Consider the following 25,223-nt stretch of genomic DNA (forward strand, 5'->3'; position numbering starts at 1 on the left):
GATAATACGCACATGAGTGTCTTTGTGCAAGAAGTGCAGTCCATTTTGATTGACAGCGAGGATGCATGGCGCAGAGATGGCGTTGTTGCTACTACTCTGAATGTAAAAGAAGGACGATCCAAACATGGGAAATGCACACACCAATCCTGAAGAACATAAGCACATTTAGAAATACCATTCACAGAGCTTAAAGATCACAATAATAATCAAAAGTGATTTAGGGTTTTTGACATGTGACTGTAAAGGCCTGGTGAGAATAAAATACCCAGGAACTGGGATCTGGCCTGGTGAGGGTTCAGGCTTTGTACGGCATGCACATGTTGGGCAACCAGTTGCATCCATTGCTGGGGCCCCTGTCTGCCAAAGATCTCAACTGGGATGTATTCTGTCAACTCGTGACTATAGAGTAAGAGAGAGAGAGAATCAATACACTGAAATGGAATATATGTGAAAGAAAAATCTCCAAGGGAAATGTTGTGCTAAGTGGTTGCTCTTATAGCAGGAGACTTTCCCTTCTGTCACTCACTTGACGTTGTGTCGATGTAGTGACACTAGGGGTCGCACTTGAGAGACCCGAACACCTCCCATTCTTTGAGAAAAGGCCAATGAGAATTGGCGAGTGGAATTTGCATGCCAAACCCCCCGACATACGGGTATAGAAGGAGCTGGAATGCAATTCCATTCAGATTATTTCTTCTGAGCCGAGCGGTTGAGCTATCAGCGAGCTGAATACTACTGCTGTTCCATTCACCTCTTAAGAAGTGTATACAGTTGGATATATGGCGCATTTCCAGCGACTTTCTCTCCTTCACGTCGGTTCGCCCCTGGGCGCTTCAATAGCGCTAAAAGAGTGTATATTCCCGCTAAAGAGTATATTTTCTCTGAGCACACACATTGCCGTTGAACGTCTTTTTAAAGGTCCCCGCGGACCTCCCATTCCCCAGCACACTCGTTTGCTCCCGTCTGGTACCGAAATGAGACCAGCCTGCCTCACGGCCAGCATGACATCTCTTTCGGGCCTGCAGGCAGGATGAGGCTTCGATCACTGCATCGTAGAGCGCACTGTCTATGTCGGACGCCGATGACTCGACTGGGCTGCCCACCCAGGCACTTTTGGGGCATTGGGGGAGGTTACGCTCAGTCTGATGCACCTGCTATTACGCACACAGCAGCCTGCTTGCACCTGCATCAGCAGTTCATGTAACATGGTTCAGATGTTGTGGCTTTTCTATAGGGACCCCTAGTGTCACTACATCGACACAACATCGAGTGAGTGACAGAAGGTGAATGGCATGGTTACTGCCGTAACCTCCGTTCCCTGATGGAGGGAACGAGACGTTGTGTCCCTCTTGCCACAACACTGTACTAGCTGCTGAAATGGCTGGACCTTGTATCGGCTCCTCAGCACAAAACCTGAATGGAATTGCATTCCAGCTCCTTTTATACCCGTATGTCTGGGGGAGTGGCATGCAAATTCCACTCGCCAGTTCTCATTGGCCTTTTCTCAAAGAATGGGAGGTGTTCGGGGCTCTCAAGAGCAACCCCTAGTGTCACTACATCGACACAACGTCTTGTTCCCTCCATCAGGGAATGGAGGTTACGACAGTAACTGTGACGTTCCCAGTCATTTTTCAAATATCCACTTTGTTTCAGATGTTTTTCATAAAATACATTCCCTGAGAGAAATAAAAATATAAAATTTTTACTTTACTGGAGAAACATGTAAGATGACCGGGACCTTTTTCTTAGGAGGAATCCTAAGAATCAGCAGCTGGTTGCAAGAATCCTCTTAAAGGGATATTTCACCCAAAAATGAAAATTCTCTCATCATTTACTCACCCTCACACCATCTAATGGCATTTTTCCACTGCACGCTACGGTACGACTCGCCTCAACTCTACCCACTTTACGTTTCTGAGCTTGTATTTCCACTGCAGTTTAGCGCCATCTCAATGTGGGTGGGATTATAGTCTGATCGTCATAGTTGCGTCACCTCTACTGCCGTGACATCATCTTAAACACGACACAAACTGACCAAAACAATAACCGTGCGTTCAGACCAGAGGCAGTGAGAGCATCAAAATTCGCTCTGGCTGCCCTGCCAACAAGGCTATCGAAAATTTGTGGAAGTTCTGACGTATTTGAAATAGGCGGCAACGTTCATTGAGAATGCTTGGTTTTGTGAACTATATTTAAACGGGCCACAAAACATCCAGACATGTCGACCGGTATCTTTTTGACGACATATCACAAGTAGCGTATATCCTCATTAAATATTTTAATATATTATTATATAATATTATATAAACCATAATATCCACTTCATCAACTCACCTGGCACACCACCAATTTCAGACACCTTTGTCCACGCATCGTTATTTTATTTTATTTATATCCCTGTAAGCAAACAGGGACAGATCAAATATTACGGGAAAACCCGCAACGGCAATAATCAGTTTCTCCTCCATTTTGTCTTCTTAACTAATGTTTGGTGGGAACCAAAGTTTACACGGTTGTGTTCTCTAGACTTCGCTAGATCGGAGCAATTCTATACTCCAATAGGTTGCTGCTGAACCGCGTCAAAGCTAATTACTATAATGTTGGCTGCACTTGAACTTTCCTCTGACACCCACACCGCCCAAGACTCGCCGCGCCACTTCTCGCCACCGAGAGATTCTGGCTGTCATAGAAAATGAATGACTTCTGGTCGATTTGACGCTCTCGATGCCTCTGGTCTGAACGCACCATAACACAACACTAACTGTTAGCTACTAGCTCATTGTGCTGCATTAAGCAGTTGTTGCATGGTGATTTTACACAAGTGTAACAGTTAAATTGGCCTTGTTGTTTTAGAAGCAAACTTCCCGTAGCTGGTCAACTTAATAAAGTGAAACTTTCAAGCAGAGTAGAGAGTTAACATAACAAAACATACCATCCTCCATCGTGGATCAATGCTAGTCCAGGGCACTCTTCCTCCCATTGCTCGCCGGTTTAGATAGCATCCATTTTGAACCACTTCCAGTTTTCCTTGATGGTTCTGTAGTCACTTTTAATTTTTTACTTTTCCCTACACTGTTAATAGGTCTGGTGGTAGCCGTGTGCGGCCAACAGCTGAGACACTTCCTGAGAGACTGCCGTTTCACTCATCACTAACGAGTGGACCGTCTGCACCTCGTTTATTAAACACGTAGTAGTTTTGCGCAGTGCCATTTCTTTTTTCACAATTCGAAAGTCACGTGAACAAATGATACTGCTATCGCTTCTGCTAACTTTAAAACTAGCAGGTTGATGTTGCGTGTCGGAAATCCAGTGACCCTGGTAGTGACGATTATCCCTGACCAATCAGTGATCTGCAGGGTTTTGACGTCACATTTAGTATCGACTTGGATCGCTTGGAACCTCGACCGAGGTGGTACTAAAAAAATCAGGTACCGTATCCACAGTGGAAAACCCCAAAAAAGCAAGCTGAGTCGAGTTATACCGTGCAGTGGAAAAGCCCCAGAATATGTATATGAATTTCTTTCTTCTGCTGAACACAAACAAAGATTTTTTAGAAAGAATATCTCAATACAATGCAATTAAATGGTGGTCAGAACTTTGATGACATAAAAAGCATATAAAGGCAGCATAAAAATAACCCATAAGAATCCAGTGGTTAAATCTATATATTCAGAAGCGATAAGATAGATGTGGGTGAGAAACAGATTCATATTTAAGTCCTTTTTTACTGTAAATCTCCACTTTCACTTTCTTCTGATGAACATATTACCAACTACTGGGAAGGGAGGAGAATGTATAGTACAAAAGGACTTGTTTCTCACCCACACCAGTTATATCACCTCTGAAGATTTGGTCCACTGGAGTCATATTGATTACTTTTATGAGGCCTTCAATGTTGGACCCTGTTGACTTGCATTGTATGGACTTACAGAGCTGAAAGATTCTTCTAAAAATATTTGTGTTGTTTAAAAGAAAGAGAATCATACACATCTGGCTGGGATGGCAAGACGGGGGGTAAATAGGATAATTAAATTTTTTAGGTGAATTATCCATTTAAGCGAAGAAAAGTGACAATACACTTACAATTATATCTTAGGTTTTCTTAATTTAAAGGGGCCATGAAATGGAGAATATCATTTTGCTTGACATATGTTGTATTACAAATTTATAAAATGTTAAATCTAGGTTCAGTACAATCATGTATAAACTGGGGAAAGTAGAGTAGATTGCATTTAGCATTTGAGGTATAGATGATGATTATATCAGCTGTTAAACAGAGTTTTCCAGCAAGAGATTCCTGCCAGTCCTATTCTCTCTATTGTAAATTAAATGAGTCAGATTACAGAGAATCTCACCCTTTGTCTTTGGCTCCTGGAGCCCCAGCCCCAGTCGTTAAATAGTTAGGCTGATTGGATTAGCATCTATGTATCTGAATAGTTATGCTGATTGGATTAGGATTGGTAACAATCTAGAGTCTAGGGTGGGTTCCTCAACCTGTATACTTCATTTGTATGCTTTGTTTAAGGTCGTCACCTAGGTGCTTTGTCTCCATTGCTAAGTCACTAATACACAGATAAGAAATCTGTGTATTAGTGACATCATGAGACATTGTACATTTGCATGTACACGTCCCACAACATGCGTCATCGTCATGGGATTACTGTTAATGACAAAATGTCTCAAGTTACTGCTGCGAGGTGAGGATGTCGAGTATCAGACGCAGTTGTGTGCCTTGATGTGGAGAAATTGAACAGCGGGATCAGCATTAGGAATAAATGGCTTAAGTTTATTTTTTAGGATGTGCCTAATCGCTACAATATGCGATTACTTGATTGTTCATCACATTTTACGATGGACGCAAATGTGAATCACTCACAATGTGCTGGAGGCTTTTCTTTTATTGAAAGATGTGGCAGTGCCAATTGTATTGCACCCTGCAGAAATGCTGATAAGTAAACCATTTATTTCGAATCTTTCATTTATTAGTGTGTTTGTAATAAAGATTAAGCCATCGTTTATCGCTAAGTAACCGCTGATTAGGGCACCAACACTAAGCGTATCATTATTACACTGCTGCTTATCAAATCAGTAAATAAATGGATAAAGAACATTTGTTTGAGTTGAATAATTGTATTATGTGTGAAGACAGCAGAGTGAAATAAAATATATACTAATATACACTGTAATGACGTTAGCTAATCAGAACAGTGGGGGTTTACTTTCACGTTTTAAAAGGAGAAGCAGCATAAAACCAAGCTTTGACCAAGGTCAAAATGAGGATGGCAAATGATCATGTTTGACAAATATTTGACTGATTTTTGAGCAAAAGAACTTTGATAACATAAGCTAACCAATACAATAATTTTATCACACCTTTAAGGGGATTCTTGCAACTGGGACCCAGAAGGCTGAAGCAAAATTCGATATTTTCATTTGTGTCTGTCTAGAAGAGACTATTCTTTCATAGGGTAAATAAACACCTCAGTATGTTCAGTTTCATGAGATATGATTTTTCGGCATTGCTTGTACAGTGAAAATTAAGTCAAATCTATAGTTGATAGTTACAACACAATGAAGCATTAAAGGAAACATACATGGTAGGTGCATAGAGACTGTCTTTGGCTCTGTGTTGAAGAGCAGCAAGTTTGGCAAACTGGTTGAACTGCTGTTCACTGATCTTTCCCTGAGGCACCACATTCAGCAGACCCTTCAGGTAGTCTGGTAGAATCTGTAAATCCACACTCACATAATTATAAAGTAATTATAGTCAAAGGTACATTATAATTAGGGTGTCATAATGTAATCTACATGTTCAAATGTTCTATAATATTGTCACTTACATGTTTCATTAATATATAATTAAGAGAAAAAGGTTTATGCTATTATTGTGTCCTGAGCAGGCGCAATATTTCCAGCGTCAAGTAATTTTTTCCACACTGAAAGCAGAATATTGCATGATGCAACAAAACCACAGATTTAGGGCTGTCAATCAATTCAAATTGTTTATCCAATTTATTACAACATGATATGTTGTAACAAAGGGTTGGGGAGTAACAGAGTTAAAATATGTAAACGGATTACATATTTAAAATACAAAATATTTGTAACTGTATTCCACTAGTTACAGTTTAAATCATTGCTAATTAGAATACAGTTACATTCAAAAAGCATTTTGATTACTGAAGTAATTTGTTTCATTTAATTTTTTCTCTGCTTAGTTGAAAAAACATCCATATCAATGATGCGATCCGAGGACTGTTTGAACAGCGGTGAAACACTTCTTATGATGTTTTACATTCATACAAGCAGAAAAAGGGCAGTTTCACACTGTTATGAATGAAAGGATGGATATGATGTTAGAAAATCAGAAGATGATGTCATTGTGTATCCTCTGTGGGGTTTTGAAGTAAGTTTGGATCACCAGAATCAGTAAACCATGTATATTGTGGGGGCCTGGGTAGCTCAGCGAGTAAAGACTCTGACTATCACCTCTGGAGTCACAAGTTTGAATCCAGGGCATGCTGAGTAACTCCAGACAGGTCTCAGCAACAAATTGGCCTGGTTGCTAGGGAGGGTAGAGTCACATGGGGTAACCTCCTCGTGGTTGCTATAATGTAGTTAGCTCTCGGTTGGACGTGTGGTGAGTTGTGCATGGAGAATAGTGTGAAGCCTCCACACACGCTATGCATATAACATAAGATGCGTGGATTGATGGTTTCAGACGAGGAGGCAACTGAGATTCATCCTCCACCACCCGGATTGAGGCGAGTCACTACACCACCATGAAGACTTAGGAATTAGGAAGCGCATTAGGAATTGGGTATTCCAAATTGGGAAGAAAAAAGGGAGTATATTGTGTACAGTGTATATTGACATGTGAACACTTAGCTTTATGTTAAGCCAAAATGCTATTTCTTGCCATTTTACATACACCTGTTATCAGGCACGATTATATTGATAGATTATCTTTTTTCTAAGATATTTAAAATTAGTGCAAAAAATTACTGCAACATCTTTTTTTGTCGTTTTTCTGCAAAACTATAAAAAAAATCCTTAAAACAAGATACATTTACTTTACCTTGTTTTATAAGCAACACATAAGATGTCTAGGTTTTTTCAGATATATTTTGTCTTACTGTACTGGCCGATTTTTTTAGTCAAAACAAGTGAAAATATCTGCCAGTGCTGAAGAAGTAATCCAAAGTATTTTGATCACATTACTGATCTTGCATAATCTAACGGAATACGTAACAAATTACATTTTACAGCAATACATGAATACATTTTAATAGTAACCCTCCCGACCCTGGAATTTTGTGATAACATTATCATGGTCTGAAAGCTGAAAATATAAATAACATAAAACACAAAACAATACAGTCAAAAACATGTTTTGGTCTAAAATAATCCGACACAACATGATAGAACGCATCACATTTGAAACAACCCAGTAGGTTATTCTAACTTTCAGATGTTATTTATGATGAATTTTAAGAAAAATTTAATATTCTCGAGAATATGAATTCTTGTCTTACCTGGTTATAGTGCATGGTCACACACAGCTCGTTGTCAAACTTTAGAGGATGGGCCCAGATAACTCTTCTGAACCAGAAGCTGTAGTTGCTATCAATTTGCTCCGCCTCTGTTGCAATGTCCAAAATATACTCTCTTTTATTTAAGGGCCGCACACTCTGACCTGCATCACATCACCAAAACATAGATATAGACCTGATGACTGTTGGGACTGGAAGAGTTCAAAATGGCACACTAACATGCAGTACGTACATTATACTGTATGCTAATTTTCTATCTGCATGAAATACCCTCACTACAAAATCTTAATTTTTTTTTTTTTTTTACAAAACATTGTAGTTAGTATTCCATTCAGAACATAGCATGACATCTGTACCTCTGTTGGTGACTATGAAAATAGTGTACTCATCCATTGCCTCCAGCCGTTGTAACGCCATCTCATAACACAACTCCTCTATGACGTCAAGCGCAACCTGCCCACACAACTCAGAAATAAATAAACATTCTTCCATTTTAACATACAAATAAAATCACGTACAATAAAAGTTCACAAGAGACATACACTGCAGGTTTTGATCTTTAGATGTCTCTCAATTCCTCCAGGAAATAGAAAGAGCTGCCGCTTTGAGCTTCGACCAGCCTGAAAAAAGAAATACTTGACCATTATTTATACACCGTAATTCATATTAGATACAGGGCATATGTTTTGAAACCAGTTAATTGTTTATGTTTTCATATACAGTATGTTGCTGTGTGTATAATTTCTAACCATAATTGCTTTGAGCTCCATACTACTGGGGTAAACACTCCTGCCTCCAAACTGAAAGGTCTTTCTCAGGTTCTGCTCACAAGCTTTAGCAATTCCTAGAGATCACACACTCATCAATATTAGACCATGTTTCATTAATCATGCTTCATAAAGTTATTATTTTAAAGGGGTCATAACATATATTTTTTTTATCATCTTTTTATATATAATTGTCAATTTTTCCTGTCTTGCAGGAAAATACAATCCCTGACCACTAAAATTAAACTTGGGCAGGCCTATATAGGCATCGATAATATTTAAATGTGACTGGTTAAAAGTTTTTGATGTCAGAAAAATTCAAAACAAAAAAAAAGTTTAGAACGAGTCATTTTGGCAGCTTAGACCCCATTTCCACCTGGTATTAAGATGTGTTTTGGGTGATCCGATCACATGTGGTCAGCCCTAAACGGGGTCTAAAACGTTTTGTGATTGGATCACAAAAAAACATAAGAATGGTAAAAAACGCATGTGACAACATCTAATTTGAGATGTAAACACTAATCCATCCTGTATGTGTCCTGGCAGCAGTGAAGCACCACCCCTCACATGTCAATCAACCACTGCACAAAAACAGAGCAGCTTTAAAAGAAAATAACTGTCTGACCAGAAATTTGACATCTGTGCATACACAATCACGAGAGATTCACGGATCTTCTTTAGTGTGTCTGATATCAACACAGATGAGAAGCACAAACACCTGAAGCTCCTGTAATCAACTTAAATAACAGATAATTCTGCTTGACATTTTACATTTGTGCTTAGATTAAATTTCAACTGCATGAGAGAAACCGCATGCTTCCTTAGTCTTTTCTGACTTTGTTGCACTTTAATATCATGCAGTAACACACTGTCATAGTTATTGATGTATGTCATCATGAAACAGAGACCCCCCCACCAAATCCGAACACAAGTGGTAACAGGAGACGCATTAAAGTGACCAGGTGTAAATCATGTGATCGGATCACACGAGATGCATCATAATATCAGGTGGAATTGGGGTCTTAGTTTCAATAAATGCTCTTTTTGGACTGGAGAAGGAGTTTTAAGTACTGAAAGTTACAGTATGTTTTTTATACTAAATGTATAAACAGGTACATATAGACTAAAAGTGCACGTGTATATGTATATTTACCATGAAAAAGAACTTCTGGACTTCTGCAGACGTCTCGAAGGAATTTGAGTAAAAATGGTTTCAGCACTTCAGAGCAGCGGCAAAATGTTGTCAGAATGTACAGCAAACGCCAGCCCTTCTGACAGCTGTCACTGTAACACAACACACCATATTGAAACACACACATATATATACACCAGCAAAACCCTCTGCCAGCATAACACAGACAAAAAAGTAGTATCTCACGGTTTAGAACTGGTATTGGCTGTGATCTGTTTGAGGATTTGACAGTAAGCCTCATCCTTCATCAGTCCATATTCCCCAGTTAACTATAAAAACAATTATGCATTTCAGTCCTATGAACAACTTCACATATACAGTACTGTAAATCAAATCATTCCACCATAAAAGACTAAAACAAAAACTAAAATTAAAACCATACCAAACACTAGATACAACTAAAACATTTTTAAATTGATCCAGTTCATTAAATAAATATCAAACTGTCAATACAGAAGTGGGACTGGTTTCTTGGAAGGTATTGGTACAGTTGGTCAAAAGCTTTACCTTCAGGAAAGTGCAAACCACAAACTGCTCTGATTGGCCTCTGAGAGGATGATCTCCCATGAACTTCATTATGGCTACAACCAAACAGAAATACATTTACATTTACTTAAATGAACTTTGACAAATGCATTACAAACAAAATATCAAACAATACCATACGCAGAATGTTTCGCATATCTTTGCATATCTCACCAAGGAAAATTTCAGAAGCGACCCGGTTCATGTTGGGATCTGTGAAGTCTATGAGGGACTCTTGGATAGGGTTCTGGAGTCAGGGAGAGATTACCAGTTTTTAAGGACATTATATGATTTGTATTTAGTGTTTTGGGGGGTATTTAGTGTGTATTTGGGTGTTTATGAGTAAGTATACACATACTTTACTGAATTTCACCATCTTTGCAGGGTCTTTGGTTCCTTTTCCTTTTTTGGACTTGTCTCTGAAGGAGTCACTGATAACAAAAAATTTAACAAAAGCTAATCTGTATTAATTTTTGTATTAATACAAAAATAGCACAATTTTTGTATTATTATAGCAAAGATATCCCTTTTACCTCTTGCTTCCATTTGAAGTTCTGAAATATTTCTTGGCAAACTCTACCATGTTGTACTGGCTGTCCAAAATAAAGTTCCCTTCAACTTCAGAGTTACCAAAATCACCAAATCCATCAGACTCCAACTATCATCACAAAACAACAGAAATTACACAATATATCACAGAAGGCTGTGCACACACATTGTAAAAAAAAAAGATCTAAGAAACACAATACACATCATATGAATTTAGATTTAATATTTAATATACACAGTTTTAATACCGCAAAGATTTAGCATGACATTTTTATTATATATGTATTAATTCCACATTCTATCAATTCATATGATGTCAATAATCTGAGCTGTCACTGTTTGAAATAATCTGTACAATTTACCAGAATTAAAATTTTGCCTTTGCATTTTCTAGGAGCTAAAATTGTACTGTCTCTTTAAGAAAACCAGCAGTTCAGCAAACATATGATGTGTTTTGGTTAAACGCATATCAATGTAGTCTCACGGTTTCTTTACAGCATCCTGCAATGTGTGATTAGAATAAATATATTTCCCCCCTTTTTGATCAACAACTGACTGTTAAGCAGTGGGGATTTCTTTAAGACTGCAAGGGAAGCTCAGCTTCCCCTATAATGTCAAAACAATAATGGTCAAATATGTACTATTGTGTAAACAATTTATTGACTAAAAATGCGTTAGAACACGTTCATCTCGAAGACGAGTTCGTTCAGAATCAGCTACATTACATATAGCAGGTCGGCTGACTCGATTTACTTCTCATACATTCCCGTAGCGTCAGTGCATTTCCCTGTTGAAGCTGAGCGTCCATTGACTTCAATGGGGCTGCTCTGAACAGTTTTTTCAGTGCTCGAAAATAGACGGTCATTGGATAAATGCTGCGATTATGTCCCGCCCACGGACGCTCAGCGTCTCTGGGGGTGAATGAGGAGTGGGCTGGCCCGGACTCGGGCTTCCGCGTGATGATTGGAGGATCTGTCGAAAGACTGCATCTCCTTTTGATTGACAGCGAATCTGTACTATAAGAAGTCACTGAAGCTATTTCGGCTCAGTCCCATCGCGGATTTCTCAAGTGTAGTCGAAAGACAAACTGCTGCAACCTATTTCTTTATATTTGTTTGGCGAAATTGCTAGTCAATTTGCATAATACATTTCACACAATTATACACCACATTCCTTGTTTCAGTTTTACCAAGTTTAATATATTTTGTTTTAGAGCGTTCGTTCGTTCGTTCGTTCGTTCATTCGTTCATTCATTCATACAGTAGGCTAGGCTAGCGTCGTACGGGTGAAACTGCGCACGATGGCAGACGGTGCTAATATTGTCGACCTGATTTTGGCGAAGCCATTCGAAAGTCTTCCTTACGAGGAAAAAATTAGAATTAAACAGCAGGGCAGATCAACACCTAAGACTGATTTAGTGCAAAAAATAGGGTAAATAAGCCGCCACTGCTGTTAAGTATAGAAAGAATATTTCAAGAGACATTAACCAGTGAAAATTCTACTTCTACTTAAATTTCTAAAAGTTAAATTCAAGTATTTAAGGACCTTATGTGAACCCTGAGATAATAATGTATGTAGTTAATATTGTGTATACCTCCAGTGTTGGGTCCAGTTCATGTGCAGCCACAGTGGAGGCCACAGCGAGTGCAACAGCCCCTGATGCCGCCACTCTGCCCTGTCTGTCTCTCGGCTCGTCTCTCCTCTCTGCTGGGAGACTCAGGAAATCAGGAGCTGCCACAGGAACCACACAATCCTCTGGGAATGCTCCACTCCGACCCTGCACTGCCCCGAACCTCCAGCCTGAAAAATATTTTTAACAATCAATAATCCTGCCATTTACAGCTGATTATATTATCATATAATTTTTTTATTATTTAAACATGTTCTCATTTATAGTTATATACATTTCAGAACAAATAAAAACAAATTTTTATCCAGAGCAGTACAATGATACATGCAGTATATACTGTATATATATATATATATAAAAGTCAAACCAAAATCTGGAGTGTCTCTCTTTAGCTCTTCGAGGTAGATGACCTTTTTCTTCACCACACATCCATATCTCTGACCTGAAACACAAACATGGACAAACACAAATCATTGCATAAACTTGCCATAGCGCTCTTGCAGAGGATTCAAGTTCAAATATGGTACAATAGATCACTGTGTCTAAAATCAGATACATTAACTCAAAGCTAAGTAAACTCAATGTGATTAGTGGGACTATATTTTGTAGCCAAGTGCCACTATTTCCCCTTTTTCATGCATGGCATTGCTGCTTGTAGGAGGGGCCCCACGTCACGGTTCATAGTGAGCACCATAGATTTGCAGTACACCACTGCCCATGATCAGCGTAATTTGTCTGTGTGTGTGTGCGTGTGTGTCTCACCCTCTTCTAATCCATCCATCGCCTGCAGACGGATGATATCACCTTTATGGAAGCTGAGTAGAGCTCGATCATCTGTGATATAGTTCCTCTCTGCTACTACATATTCAGAGTCCTGAGTAGGAATCAAGAGTACTATATAATTATTCCATATACCGTTTGAGCATTATTGATCTGAGATGGTAATTCACTAAAGAGAAAACAAAAAGAGATTATAAAACAAGTCTCTATAAAACTCTTTTCGTTACCTTTTTTAGATGAGCGATGAAGAGATCAATAATTTGTTTGATTTGAGGCGCTTTGGCGGAGAAGAGAATTAACTTTTCATTCATCAGATTAAACTCCAACATGTTCTGAGAGGGGATTGTGACAAACAGGATCTCGGTGTAGCTGAGGGAGAGAGAGTAAGAGTTCTGACTAAATCTTTAGGACACATATGGCTGATGGATGACTAAACGGTTGGATGGATGATGCACCTGTATGGCCGGAGCACACGGAAGTAGTCTGGAGCTGCAGAACTGCTTTTCACTGTCTTTAGAAGTTTGATACCAGTGTGAGATACTGCCAACACTTGAACTCCAGTACCCACACTGCCCTGTAGCACACAGAGATTAAATAGTGATCGAATTGAGACTTTTGCTTAAGTTTCCCACTTCTCCGTTTCTTCTTTTAAGAACATAGTATTCTCACTTGAATCTCCTTAGAAGAGTTCTCAACAATGACTTAAACTGTGCTCAGTTTTGCTAAGATGACAAGTCTGTGTTCAAGCTAGTGATATGAACATGAGCTCACACATTTCTAATCAATATCTTCCAATACCAAATTATCTGGACTACACTCAAAAAAAGGATTTTTGCTGCTTGTTCAATTTACTTAATTAATATGAACTAAAGAACACAAATCTAGAACATTTTCCACACAACTTGAAATTTTGTTAAATAGAAGTTTACGTAATCCATTTGAGTTGGGACTACATGAATACTTTTGTGGTGTCGATTTAGCATTGGTCCATGCTGGGCACATCATTTTATGTGTTTTTGTGCAATACGACACTGACAACTTGCTAGTGTTTAACGTTTTGTTATGAATGAGATTTAGAAGAGTTTCTGTTATGTCAGAGTTTTGGGAGTTAACATTATAGTGAAGGGTGGAGCTTGAGCTAATGATGAGGACAGGTAGATATTGCACATGAAATCTATTGCTCGCTTAATTGAGCAAATGTTGTGCTAACCATAACATAGTTACTAAACTACACTCTGCTTCCAACCACCATGTATTTCGCATGCTAACATTCACTTTCATCAGATTTATTTGAGTTACACTGACATGTCTAATTTTGTTGGGGTTATCCAATTCAACTAGGTTCTTTCTATACAAAGTGTTTGTGTTGAGATTACAAAGTAATTTTAAGTTAAGAAAACTCACTGCAAACACGTGGAATTTCCACGACTGAATCAAGTTCAGCCAAAGAGCTATTTTTTTTGTGTATACTGTCCAATTTTTTTTTTTAAAGCTCTATACTATTTGAGTCTATTCCACACAAGGAATTTCAGGAGAAACATCAGAGACAAAGTTGATACTTAAATGAAGCATAACTGAGAACTCCATTAAGTCTCTTGAATAAACTCTGGGTACAAACAAATATCTTCCAGGAAAATGAACTCACAGAGGCAGGGAAAAGGCGAGAAAAATAAATCTCCCATGACTCCCTGGCAGCTGATATCACATCCTTCTTCACGCTCTCATCCTGAACATCTGTGTTTTGCTCAATGTTGTATTTCGCTATAAACACACACACAAGCATGCACGCACGCACGCACACACGCACACACACACACACAGTGAGAAAAATGCAAACCTCAGTAATTCTCACAATGTGCAGTCCATAAATTGAAGTGCAAATTTAATTTCTCCCTTACCAAACAAGGATTTCATCTTCCGCCTCTCCTCTTTAGTAATGCGTACACAAGCCTCTGTAAATGTGTCATTAACAATCTGAGAAAGTTAAGGATGAGAAATAAGTTTAAAATTATAAAAAAGAATGACAGATGAAGATAAGATGCCCACCCTTACCGACAATCTGAATGAAGTGTATTTTCAAAAATGTTAAAATCTAAATTAAAATTCAAAATTTTTAAACTTACAAATATTATAACAAAAATGCAATATTTAAAATAAAAGTATTTTGCCTTATTAGAATCTAAATAATACATTTTCAAATAAACAATGACATTAATTAAAATATATATTAAATACATATTTTTATTTTATAAATAAATAATTAATTAAATAATTCAAACTATTGAAACATTTAAAAAAAATTAGGAGAAAATTCAGAATATTTTGGCTTAATCCAAACAATCTAAAAGGTCTGAGACCATCAGTCCTTGCATCTTATCATGTGGCTTATTGAACGCGTTACCGTAGAGACGTAGCGCATGAGAAGGCCAATGCTATTCTCTGCAGCATCCACGCACAACTCACCATGCGCCTGGGTTCGCACTCGTGAATCCAGGGGTGGCAGTCAGCATCAATAATCGCTGAGCTACCCAGGCCCCTGAGATTCTCCCAGTCTTGAAGCAGAAGAGAGACATAGTAAAAGGCATATATAAAAGGCTGTGTGGAGTTTGTCTCACCTGTTTGAATATGAGGTCTAGAACTAGAGGATGGTTCCAGCTGTCCTTGGGATAAAAGACCTACAACAGTTTGTCCTGCAGCATTAGTGCTAAGACACCGCAATGCATGGGATCATGTACCAAAAACATTTACTGATATAATTAAACAGTAAATGTGAGCGATATGAACACACATACACACCTCCTTCCGAAGGTAAATTCTCCAGGGTACATTTGTGTAGGTGTAATGTTCCTCAGTGCTGCTCCTGTGCAGTAGTGTTTGGATACTCTCAGATTCCACTGGCAGATCTCTGGACACTGGTGTGTATGTATGATAGAAGGAGAACAATTTTTAATGCATATCATGTCTCTTATTAGCATAATTTGGTTGTGAAAGTAAAAAATGGATCCCTTACGTATATAATGATATTATAGGAGGGAGAAGGATTTTTTTTAAATAATTGTATAGAGACTGCACTCACAAATTGCTATTTCTACCCCATGAAATATTTCAGAGCTGAGCATAAGCATACAATTAGAAATGTTTAGGCTGAGTATTGATACAGATTTTGACTCTCGATACGATTCCGATTCAATATCGATTCATTTGTTTATATTTCATTTATAATGTCCCTTTTGCTTACATATGAAAGAAATTCTCTCCCAGCTAATGCTGTGAATTACATAGGAGACCTTCTAACTAGGTATATTTTGCTTTTTGAAATTGTTACTTTAATTCACCAAAGTAGCATTCAACTGATCACAAAGTATAGTCAGGGCATTACTGATGTAAAAAACAACACCATCACAATTTGAAAAAAGTAATGTTTGATCAAATCTAGACAGGCCCCATTTCCAGCAGCCATCACTCCAACACCTTATCCTTGAGTAATCAAGCTAAATTGCTTATTTGGTACTAGAAAATCACTTGCCATTATATCAGACACAGCTGAATGCAATTTGATTTGTTAAATGAAGCTTAACATTGTCTTTGTGTTTGTTTTTGAGTTTCCACAGTATGCAATAGACTTGCATATCTTAAGGTCAAAAATGGCAAAAAAGAAAAAACTTTCTCTAGAAACATGTCGGTCAATCATTGTTTTGAGGAATGAAGGCTATACAATGCTTGAAATTGTACATAACAGTCTTCAAAGACAAAGGACAACTGTCTCTAACAAAGGCAGAAAGAGATGTGGAAGGTCAGATGTACAACTAAACAAAAGGATAAGTACATCAGAGTCTCTAGTTTGAGAAATAGACGCCTCACATGTCCTCAGCTGACAGCTTCACTGAATCCTACCCACTCAACACCGGTTTCATATACAACAGGAAAGAGACAAACACAAAGAAAAGGTTAGAGTGGGAAAAGAAACACATATACTGGACAAAAGATAATTGGAAAAGAGTGTTATGGATCTTAACCCCATTGAGCTTTTGTGGGATCAGCTAGACTGTAAGGTGCGTGAGAAGTACTCAACAAGACAGCCACATCTATGACAAGTGCTACAGGAAGTGTGGGGTGAAATGTCACCTGAGTATCTGGACAAACTAACAGCTAGAATGCCAAAGATCTGCAAAGCTGTCATTGCTGCACGTGGAGGATTTTTTGATGAGAAGTCTTTGAAGTAGTTTAAGAAGTTCTGAAAATGTTTTCAAATTGTAATAGTAATTTAGCACATTATTAATGTCCTGACTATACATTGTGATCAGTTGAATGCCACTTTGTTGAATAAAAGTACCAAATTCTTTCCATAAGAGCAAACTGTACATTATTCCAAACTTTTGGCTGACAGTCTAAATGTCATGAGTGCTTGATAGTTTATGGTTTTGAAACCCCGTCAACACCGGGCACGTCAATTGACGCAACGCGTCATTATGGCTTATAGCTGTCTACAGCGGGCGTGTCAACACAAACATTTTAAACCGTTTATTTGTGTTGTTGGCAGTAGTGGACCCAGCGCATGCAGCACAAAATGGAACAGGACACCAATTTACTGTCGGGGCAACGCACCGCTACGGACGCTTCCATGGTAGACAGCATCATTGATTATAATGGGTTCTATTGCTTTTGACACAACTAGTGTAAACAGGCTGTGAGTGTTGACAGCTGTGCTTGACATGAACAGTTTAATATATTCAGAGTCGGATGTGCGTTATGTGTAAACCCTGAAATGTAGTTTTATAATGTTGTGGAGCTGGTTCACTCTCTTGCGATTGAGTTTAAAATATGGCTGTATTTGAGGGGCTGCATTATGTTAACCATTGGGCATTTACGTTGAGATTTTAAGGAGGTGCATATGCCAAAACCGAGCAGACAGAGGGCCAGATGTGTTGAATGCTTGCTAAAACCGGTACTGTCTCTTTAACAAAAACCAGGATTTCTGTAAAGAGCATCTATAGATAAGTGCATGTTAACGAGAGAGGCTTTATCTCACCTGTGCCATGCATGATTAGAATAATAAGAATATTTTTTGTTGTTTTTGATTAACAACTGCAATCTTTTGTAAAGAACAGAAAATGTAAATAAATAAAAAAAACTAAAAGAGACATTATTCAATTACAAATGGGTTGCGTGGATCTTGTCTTTAGACACGCATTACATGGAACAACTTTTACTCTCAACATGCAATGAAAGGATCTCACAGCTGAATACTTCACCACTATACTACATAATCACTGGTAAGCAAAATGTAAACATTTACCTGCCAGTGGCCAAATATATACATTTTAGTCATACAGCACGTAATATGGTTGCAAATGCAAGTGATTTCCTCTCATTGTGTAGAGGGTTGCGCATAGAGTAAAAGATCGATCTTGGGATTTAAAATCGATATCGTTCAAATGAAGATAGTAATGCATTGGAAAATCTATATTTTTACCCACCCCTACTGCATGGTTCTTCAACCATTAAGTGATATATGTGTGTCTGTGTTGATTACCTGGTGGTGGTAAAGTCAGTGGTGGGTCTGGTGCTCTCTTCTTGCTGCTTTTGGTTGGTTTGAGGCCTCCTTCCCTGGATACAGCAGCTGGAGTAGGAGACTTTCTCTACACACACAGGCACACACATACGTTTAACTCAGAAATAGAATAAGCATGTATAATGACAATTATCATGAAAATAGGTGGGTGCTTAATTGCCCAGACATTCCAAACTTAACCGTTTACTGTGTGTATTTTCCAATTCCATGGCTAGGATTTTTAAATCAATGGTATTTTCAGGAGTAAACTAATCTCCAGACCACTGCTGAAGCAGTGCATATACAATGGGCATGCCTGTGACCTCTGGATAAGGTATATTAAAGAATCCATTTATTTCGAAATTTCATTGCAATTAAAATATTTAACTTCATTTATTTAATTTCTAATTTTTAGTGTACAAAACTTCAGGAGATTTGAATGCAATTCTCATGCATGATTCAATTGTGAGCCATCAATGAATATAAATTTGTATCCTACAGGGAATTGTTATTAGCTAGCAACATTTGCCACCCAATAGCTTTACTTTTCTACAATTTAATTGGTTAGTATAGAAGTAAAATATACAGATCTCACCTGTGTAGGAGGTGGATTGTCCATCTGTGTTTTTAAGATCTGCATGGCCTCATCATGTGGATTCATCTTCTTCACAAAACCTTTACCGTCTCGCCTGTTATCATATGCACAGCATTCTTTAAGTTGATAGATCTACTATCATCTGATTCTATGACACATGGGAGCTCATGCACATATACAGTACTCAGACAGGCACAAGAAACACACCTCTGTGGCACGGGTTCTAAGGCTGGCGTTTGGTATTGTTTAATGATATCTTTAATGTTGTGGCTAGGAATGATGTGCTCAGAGTTAGAGACAGAGTATTTGACCACGTCTGTGCCAGGAGCTGGAGAAGAATGCATGGGACCTGTGACCCCAATAGGTGCTGAGAGAGAGAAAGGGAAGCAGAAAGGGTTTTGAGAATATACAAAGTTACCTAAGTGCAAATGATTCACTTCTTGACCATATTTATTCTTATATTCACATATATAAATAAATGCATGAACACACCATGTTTTTTGGTAGGCTTGCTGTCGAGTTTAATTGGTGCAGCAGGGGCTTGTTTCGTGCCCTAAGAAAAACACATTCAGGCAAGGGTAATAAATCATAAACATAACAAATCTGTTCATTTATTGAATAAAATGTGCACTGGAATTAACCTTATCCAGATAAAGGTTGGACATAGATATAGCTAAAATATCGATGCAAATATTAAACCATGGCGCATTAAAACACATCTTGCCAAATTTGACATCAATGAAAAACACCCTTGGGTCTTGTGTGTTTCATAACCGATTGTGACGAATAAAGTTTGGATATGTTGAAGCGCAAATTAAAAATCAATATCAGTGAATAATGACTTTGTGAACATAATTTAAAAATTCTTCTTTTGTATTCCTTAAAAAGAAAGCAAGCTGTGTGGGTTTGGAACAACATTACGCAAATATTTTTGGGCAAACTCAGACATTTTTGCTCCAGGCTCAATACAAGTTAAGCTCAACGTGGAATATTGTTGATTAACAAAAAAAGTGAATGGGGCCAGTCTATAAACGCTAAATATAGAAAATAAAACAAAGAATGCCAAACATAAAGCAGCGGAGGCCCATTGCCCGATCTTAGCTCTCTGCTCTCACATCTCTAGCTCTCTCATCCAAGTGAGGGTGTTACCGCGGCATGCAAGCGTTTATGTTAGAGCTGACATAAGCTAACACTGATGTAATGTAACTTTATATACAAAAAGTTTATATAAACGCAACTGCATTTAGGCAAAATCTGAGTTTAAAATTTTCGCATGACTTTCCAAGTTAGAATTATGAGTTCAAGTGGCATCCAGTGCAATTTTCCCAGTAGGAAGTTGGAAAATTCGACTTTCTGAGTTGAATGGAATGCAGCAAGATGCAGATTGCGAACATTTGCTAGCTGGCTTTGCTAGCATAAATTACAATTAGCTTACCTTTCTTTATGCTTTCTGTTGTCTGTGATATGTTAAGTCCCATGATATACATTTTATGAACTGACTTAATATCATTCTCCACAACATTAAGTGTTATACAAACTGATTGCAATAATTTGTACAGGATTTTATCCACACTCGGTCACCTGTGTAGTCGTGGTGTTCCGTGGCTGGTGCGTTTGGGGGCTGATTGTCTTAAGGGGCTCCCACTGGCCATCTAGACTCCTAGGTGTGGTGTAGATTGAGGTGGAGGCAACAGTTGGGTGTGGGGTCGTGTATGTGAACATGGGAAAAGGTGCGTAAGGACTGAGGGGGATGTTTGCATAAGGGCTGGGTGGCACGGCGGGGTAGGGGCTGGGCGGCAGTGTGCTGTAAGGAGTGGGTGGAGGGCTGGTAGGGGGGCTGGTGAGAGGAGAGAGTGGTGGACTGGACACCGGACTGGTCACCAAAGCCATCGCCTGCATGGTCATCTGCTGAGCCTGATGATGGAGAGAGTTGAGAAACACAAGATGATGCTTGAAAACCATTTAATTTGCATAGGCAATTAAACAAATTTATGAAACTTTATGTGTGAGTGTGTTCTGCAATGTGGGTGTGTCATTGTCTCACCCCCTCATTTCTCTGTGTGTGTGTGTTTAGCATTGTGCCTGATTTATTGGTTTTATTTGACAAATAAAAAAAATGCTCTGTGCTATAGTCTCACAAGTTCATGCATGTGTGAGTGGGTGGGTGTGTATGTTTTGCACTCTGGATGTTTTATAGTCTCACCCTTTGATTTCTGTGATTTATTTATTGTATTGTAAAACATTTTTTTATATAACAGTGTTATGGTTTTTCCCATTCATTTTCAATGGTCGGTCAATTTAAGCTTTTTTCCCCAACCACTAATACTTATAGAATCATGCCCACATTTTTTTTATATGTTTAGATGGCAAGTGTAGGAAAAGTCACCAAGTCTTGTACCGCTCAGATAAAGGAAACCATCAGCAAAAGTAATTCTGGTCAAAAATGTCAGAATACCATAGGAGGGTTAAAAGACTTTTATACAATTTTAGTTGATGATAACGTGGAAACTGATAAAAACATGTCAAAATGTAAAGGACCAAATTGTAAACAATTATTCAAACATTTTCAAAAATTTATACAAACGTATAAACAAGTAACAGCCAAAGCAGAGCAACCATGTTGTTTCTAGATTGTTGCTGTGTAGAGCGGAGGGGGGCGGGGCCGGGTCGGAATATTACTGTCGGCCTGATGAGGCACACGAGGGATAAATGCGGCCAGTGACGATGGTTCGAGAGAGAGAGAATTACGGGCATGTCCGTCGTGTGTGTTTATGTTTGTGCTTTTGGTTTAAGTTTAATTAAATTATCATTTATATTGACAAGCTGGTTCTCGCCTCCTCCTTGCCCATCCTTTAACTGTGTTACATGCTGTTATAAAACATTTTTAATATCTTAAATTTTGTCTTGTCATATTTACATAAACAGTTTATGCTAAATACAGCATATTTTTTCCATCTTTGTTATCCTTAACAAAACTGCTAAACTCAGTAAAACAATGGTGTATTTTATCAAAACATTGTCATCATTTTAGAAAAGAAAAAACCCCTTGCTTATGTGCACTGCAGTGATTTTACTCTCATTTAACCCTCTTTTTTTGGTTTATTATAACAGATACTGAAATCCTACTGGATACGGAACACCTGTAACCACTCATCATTTGAATTTCTCATTTGAGTGAAGCTACTTGGTAGTCATAAACAGCCTACAGTTACACTAATGAACTATATCACTTTGCGTTTATTGTGATAAATGTTTATTTATTAAAGATTGGTGTGTTTTATTATAGTTTCACTTAAGGCAGTGGATTATTGTAATTTAACAACAACCTCTTATGGCTAATTGGTTTAACAAACACAGTATCACTCATATACCATAATGACAGCTTGCTGGTTGATGATGGTCTGTTGTTGTTGTGCCAGTGCAGTCTGCTGCGGGTCTGAAGAACAGAAATACAGGACATAATACTAAATGCTTGTCCATTGTTTCTTTTTGGAGCTCTGTAAAGATGAAGGCACAGTATATTTTGATTAGAAATACCTGGTACAGTGGGCACAGCTTGTAAATTAGGCATGACTGGAGTCCTTGGTATAGGTGGTAGAACTCTCACTGCTACAGAACACACGTAAAAAAAACAAAAACAAAAAAAAAACATATTACACACATACATGCACAACCACAGACATATTTTAATTATATGATAATGATGATGATGATGATACATGGCTTTGATGGTCAAAATTCAATGATGTGTAAGCCTTGCTAAAGAGATCAAAAAAGGGATAAGGATGGGATGCAAGCAAGGCATTCCCTGTCAACCAGCAAACTCAGAAAGACTATACTGGTAGAGCAGCTTCATCAGCTAGCTGGTTTTGACCAGCCTCAAAACCAGCATAGAAATTAATGTGAGTGTTAAGTATGTGTGTACCTCCAGGCTGAAGAGCAGCAGAGTAAGGGACCCTGGCAGTGGACTGAGATCCATCACCACCTACACCTCCTCCACCCTTCATCCTGCCAGTCAAAACTGATGCATCCAGATCCTACAAATATATAAAGTAGCCTTGTTCGGTCAGAAAAGAATGGAAATGACATAACCTCTTCAGCTCTGCATCACTCTCCGGACATGCCTACCAGACGTTTATGGGCTCTATTTTAAGAGCATTAGCGCTAAGTGTAGCATTATCCCATAAGTCATACATGCAAAGTCAATAGGCATGGCCAGGAAGTTTTGGTATTTTTGTGCAAGCATGCACCAAGTCTAGGCACAAGTGAGTTTGGTGAAACTGTGCATGCAACGTGCTAATGGGTTGGGTCAAGTGAAATTTAATTCTGAGGTTCTTCTCCAGCACTTCTGCATTCTTTAATATCCATTCGCTGTCAAGCAGAAGAGATATAGACAAAGACAGCACATTTGTAAGAATTTGGTAGTGTAAATGGACTATATACAATTAATTAGAAGACTAGAAATATGGGCTTACATTCTTTTGTGTGTTAACTGTGTTGCTGTTGAATGTCAGGCATATTTCTTTGACAGTGACATACTTTTTTAAATGGAAAATGTGGTTCTCGTCAGGATTTTGATTTACACTCTTGATTATATTTGATTATTTAAATTATAGAGAATTAAATATTATTGAATGAAAGTTTTATTAATAATTTTCATCTACTGACACACAAATCATGGCTTGTATTAGGCAAACAATGATTGTATCGGAACGCACTTCACTTCTACTGGTCGATTTTCATTTAGAAATATGAAGTGTAATCACTGGAACACAAAAAAATTTAAAACAAAATGACACAAACAAAACGAAAAATATAATTGTAACAAGGTTCGGGAAAGGAGGAAGCGGGAACCAAATTTACAATTAACAAGACTTTAATCAACACAAATGCTGAACTGAAACATAACAACAGTTTGACACACACACAGTGGCCGCGTGTCTCTCCCTCTCTCTGGTGTACCCGGCTTCTCTTTTATCTCTCTCCCACTGATTGGGCAACTCAGCGCCGGGTGTGAATCCCTCTCGGCCCGGACACGGCCTCCTCGTCTTCATACCCCCCCACTTTGGGCTCTTCCGCCTCCCTAGCGGATGGCAGCGGCAAGTTCTCCCGGACCCGGGTTTCGGCACCAGACAAGCCTCTTGTTCATCGGGAAAGGAGGAAGCAGGAACCGGGTTAACAAGCAAAAAGACTTTTAATAACAAAACTTACAACATAAAACTGCTTTCCAGCATAACACAAAAGCGCACACACATGAACACTGCTGCGTGCGTCTCACTCTCTCTCCTCTCTCTCTGTCTCTCCTACACTTTTTCTCTCCCCCATCTCCTTCCCCTCATCCTACTCAGGTTCCCAGGTTCCCAGGAGGCGAGGAAGACCAGCTGGCAATGGAATGGCCGAAGGGGCAACTCCTCCCTTCCAGGAAGTCAAACCAGAGGTATCCCTGGCTCCTTCTTTATCTCTCTCCCACTGATTGGGCAACTCAGTGCCGGGCCTGTATCCTATCGGCCAGGCGACGCCCTCCTTCTCGTCACACACATCCACTACTCGATTCAGGCCGGGGAAACCTCTGGTTTGACTTCCTGGAGGGGAGGAATTGCCCCTTCGGCCATTCCATCGCCAGCTGGTCTTCCACGCCTCCTGGGAACCTGGGTAGGATGAGGGGAAGCAGAGAGAGCGAGAGAGAGAGATGCATGCGGCCACTTTGTGTGGATGTGTGTGTGTTTCAATTTGTTGTTATATTTTCAGTTCAAAGTTTGTGTTAATTAAAGTCTTATTGTTTGTTACTCCTGTTCCCACATCCTCCTTTCCTGAACCCTGTTACACTGGTGCCGAAACCCAGGAAAGGAGAAAGAGCATGCTGTCTGGGAGAAATCGCCGCTGCCGTCCGCTGGGGGTGGACAAGCCCGCTGCCATTCTTCGGGATATGGAGGCTGTCCGCCAGCAGGCGGAGGGGCTGTTGCCATCCGCCAGGGGATGGAGGAGACGTTGCCATCCGCAAGGAAGCAGAGGAGCCATTGCTGTCCGCCAGGGGATGGAGGACCCGCTGCCGCCTGCTAGGAGGTGGAGGAACCTATGCCA

At 39.0% G+C, this 25,223-nt stretch overlaps 1 protein-coding gene across 1 annotated transcript in view; it reads right to left on the reverse strand.

The window, feature by feature from the left end:
- Positions 1-25,223, reverse strand: part of myo15ab (myosin XVAb) — a 68,417-nt gene that overhangs the window by 1,226 nt on the left and 41,968 nt on the right. Inside the window, 33 exon segments of the mRNA XM_052126346.1 lie at positions 13-146; positions 266-399; positions 5,595-5,728; positions 7,536-7,696; positions 7,910-8,006; positions 8,096-8,173; positions 8,303-8,397; positions 9,474-9,604; positions 9,699-9,781; positions 10,020-10,093; positions 10,212-10,284; positions 10,396-10,468; positions 10,571-10,689; positions 12,181-12,386; positions 12,584-12,658; positions 12,979-13,090; positions 13,224-13,365; positions 13,452-13,570; positions 14,642-14,757; positions 14,895-14,970; positions 15,612-15,671; positions 15,793-15,908; positions 18,530-18,635; positions 19,134-19,236; positions 19,350-19,509; positions 19,635-19,695; positions 20,724-21,056; positions 22,514-22,578; positions 22,680-22,751; positions 23,068-23,179; positions 23,393-23,513; positions 24,487-24,790; positions 24,930-25,215. Of these exon segments, the coding sequence (XP_051982306.1) occupies positions 13-146; positions 266-399; positions 5,595-5,728; positions 7,536-7,696; positions 7,910-8,006; positions 8,096-8,173; positions 8,303-8,397; positions 9,474-9,604; positions 9,699-9,781; positions 10,020-10,093; positions 10,212-10,284; positions 10,396-10,468; positions 10,571-10,689; positions 12,181-12,386; positions 12,584-12,658; positions 12,979-13,090; positions 13,224-13,365; positions 13,452-13,570; positions 14,642-14,757; positions 14,895-14,970; positions 15,612-15,671; positions 15,793-15,908; positions 18,530-18,635; positions 19,134-19,236; positions 19,350-19,509; positions 19,635-19,695; positions 20,724-21,056; positions 22,514-22,578; positions 22,680-22,751; positions 23,068-23,179; positions 23,393-23,513; positions 24,487-24,790; positions 24,930-25,215 (4,131 nt within the window).

The sequence above is a fragment of the Xyrauchen texanus genome, chromosome 5, assembly GCF_025860055.1.
Source record: "Xyrauchen texanus isolate HMW12.3.18 chromosome 5, RBS_HiC_50CHRs, whole genome shotgun sequence".
Classification (NCBI taxonomy): Eukaryota; Metazoa; Chordata; class Actinopteri; order Cypriniformes; family Catostomidae; genus Xyrauchen; species Xyrauchen texanus.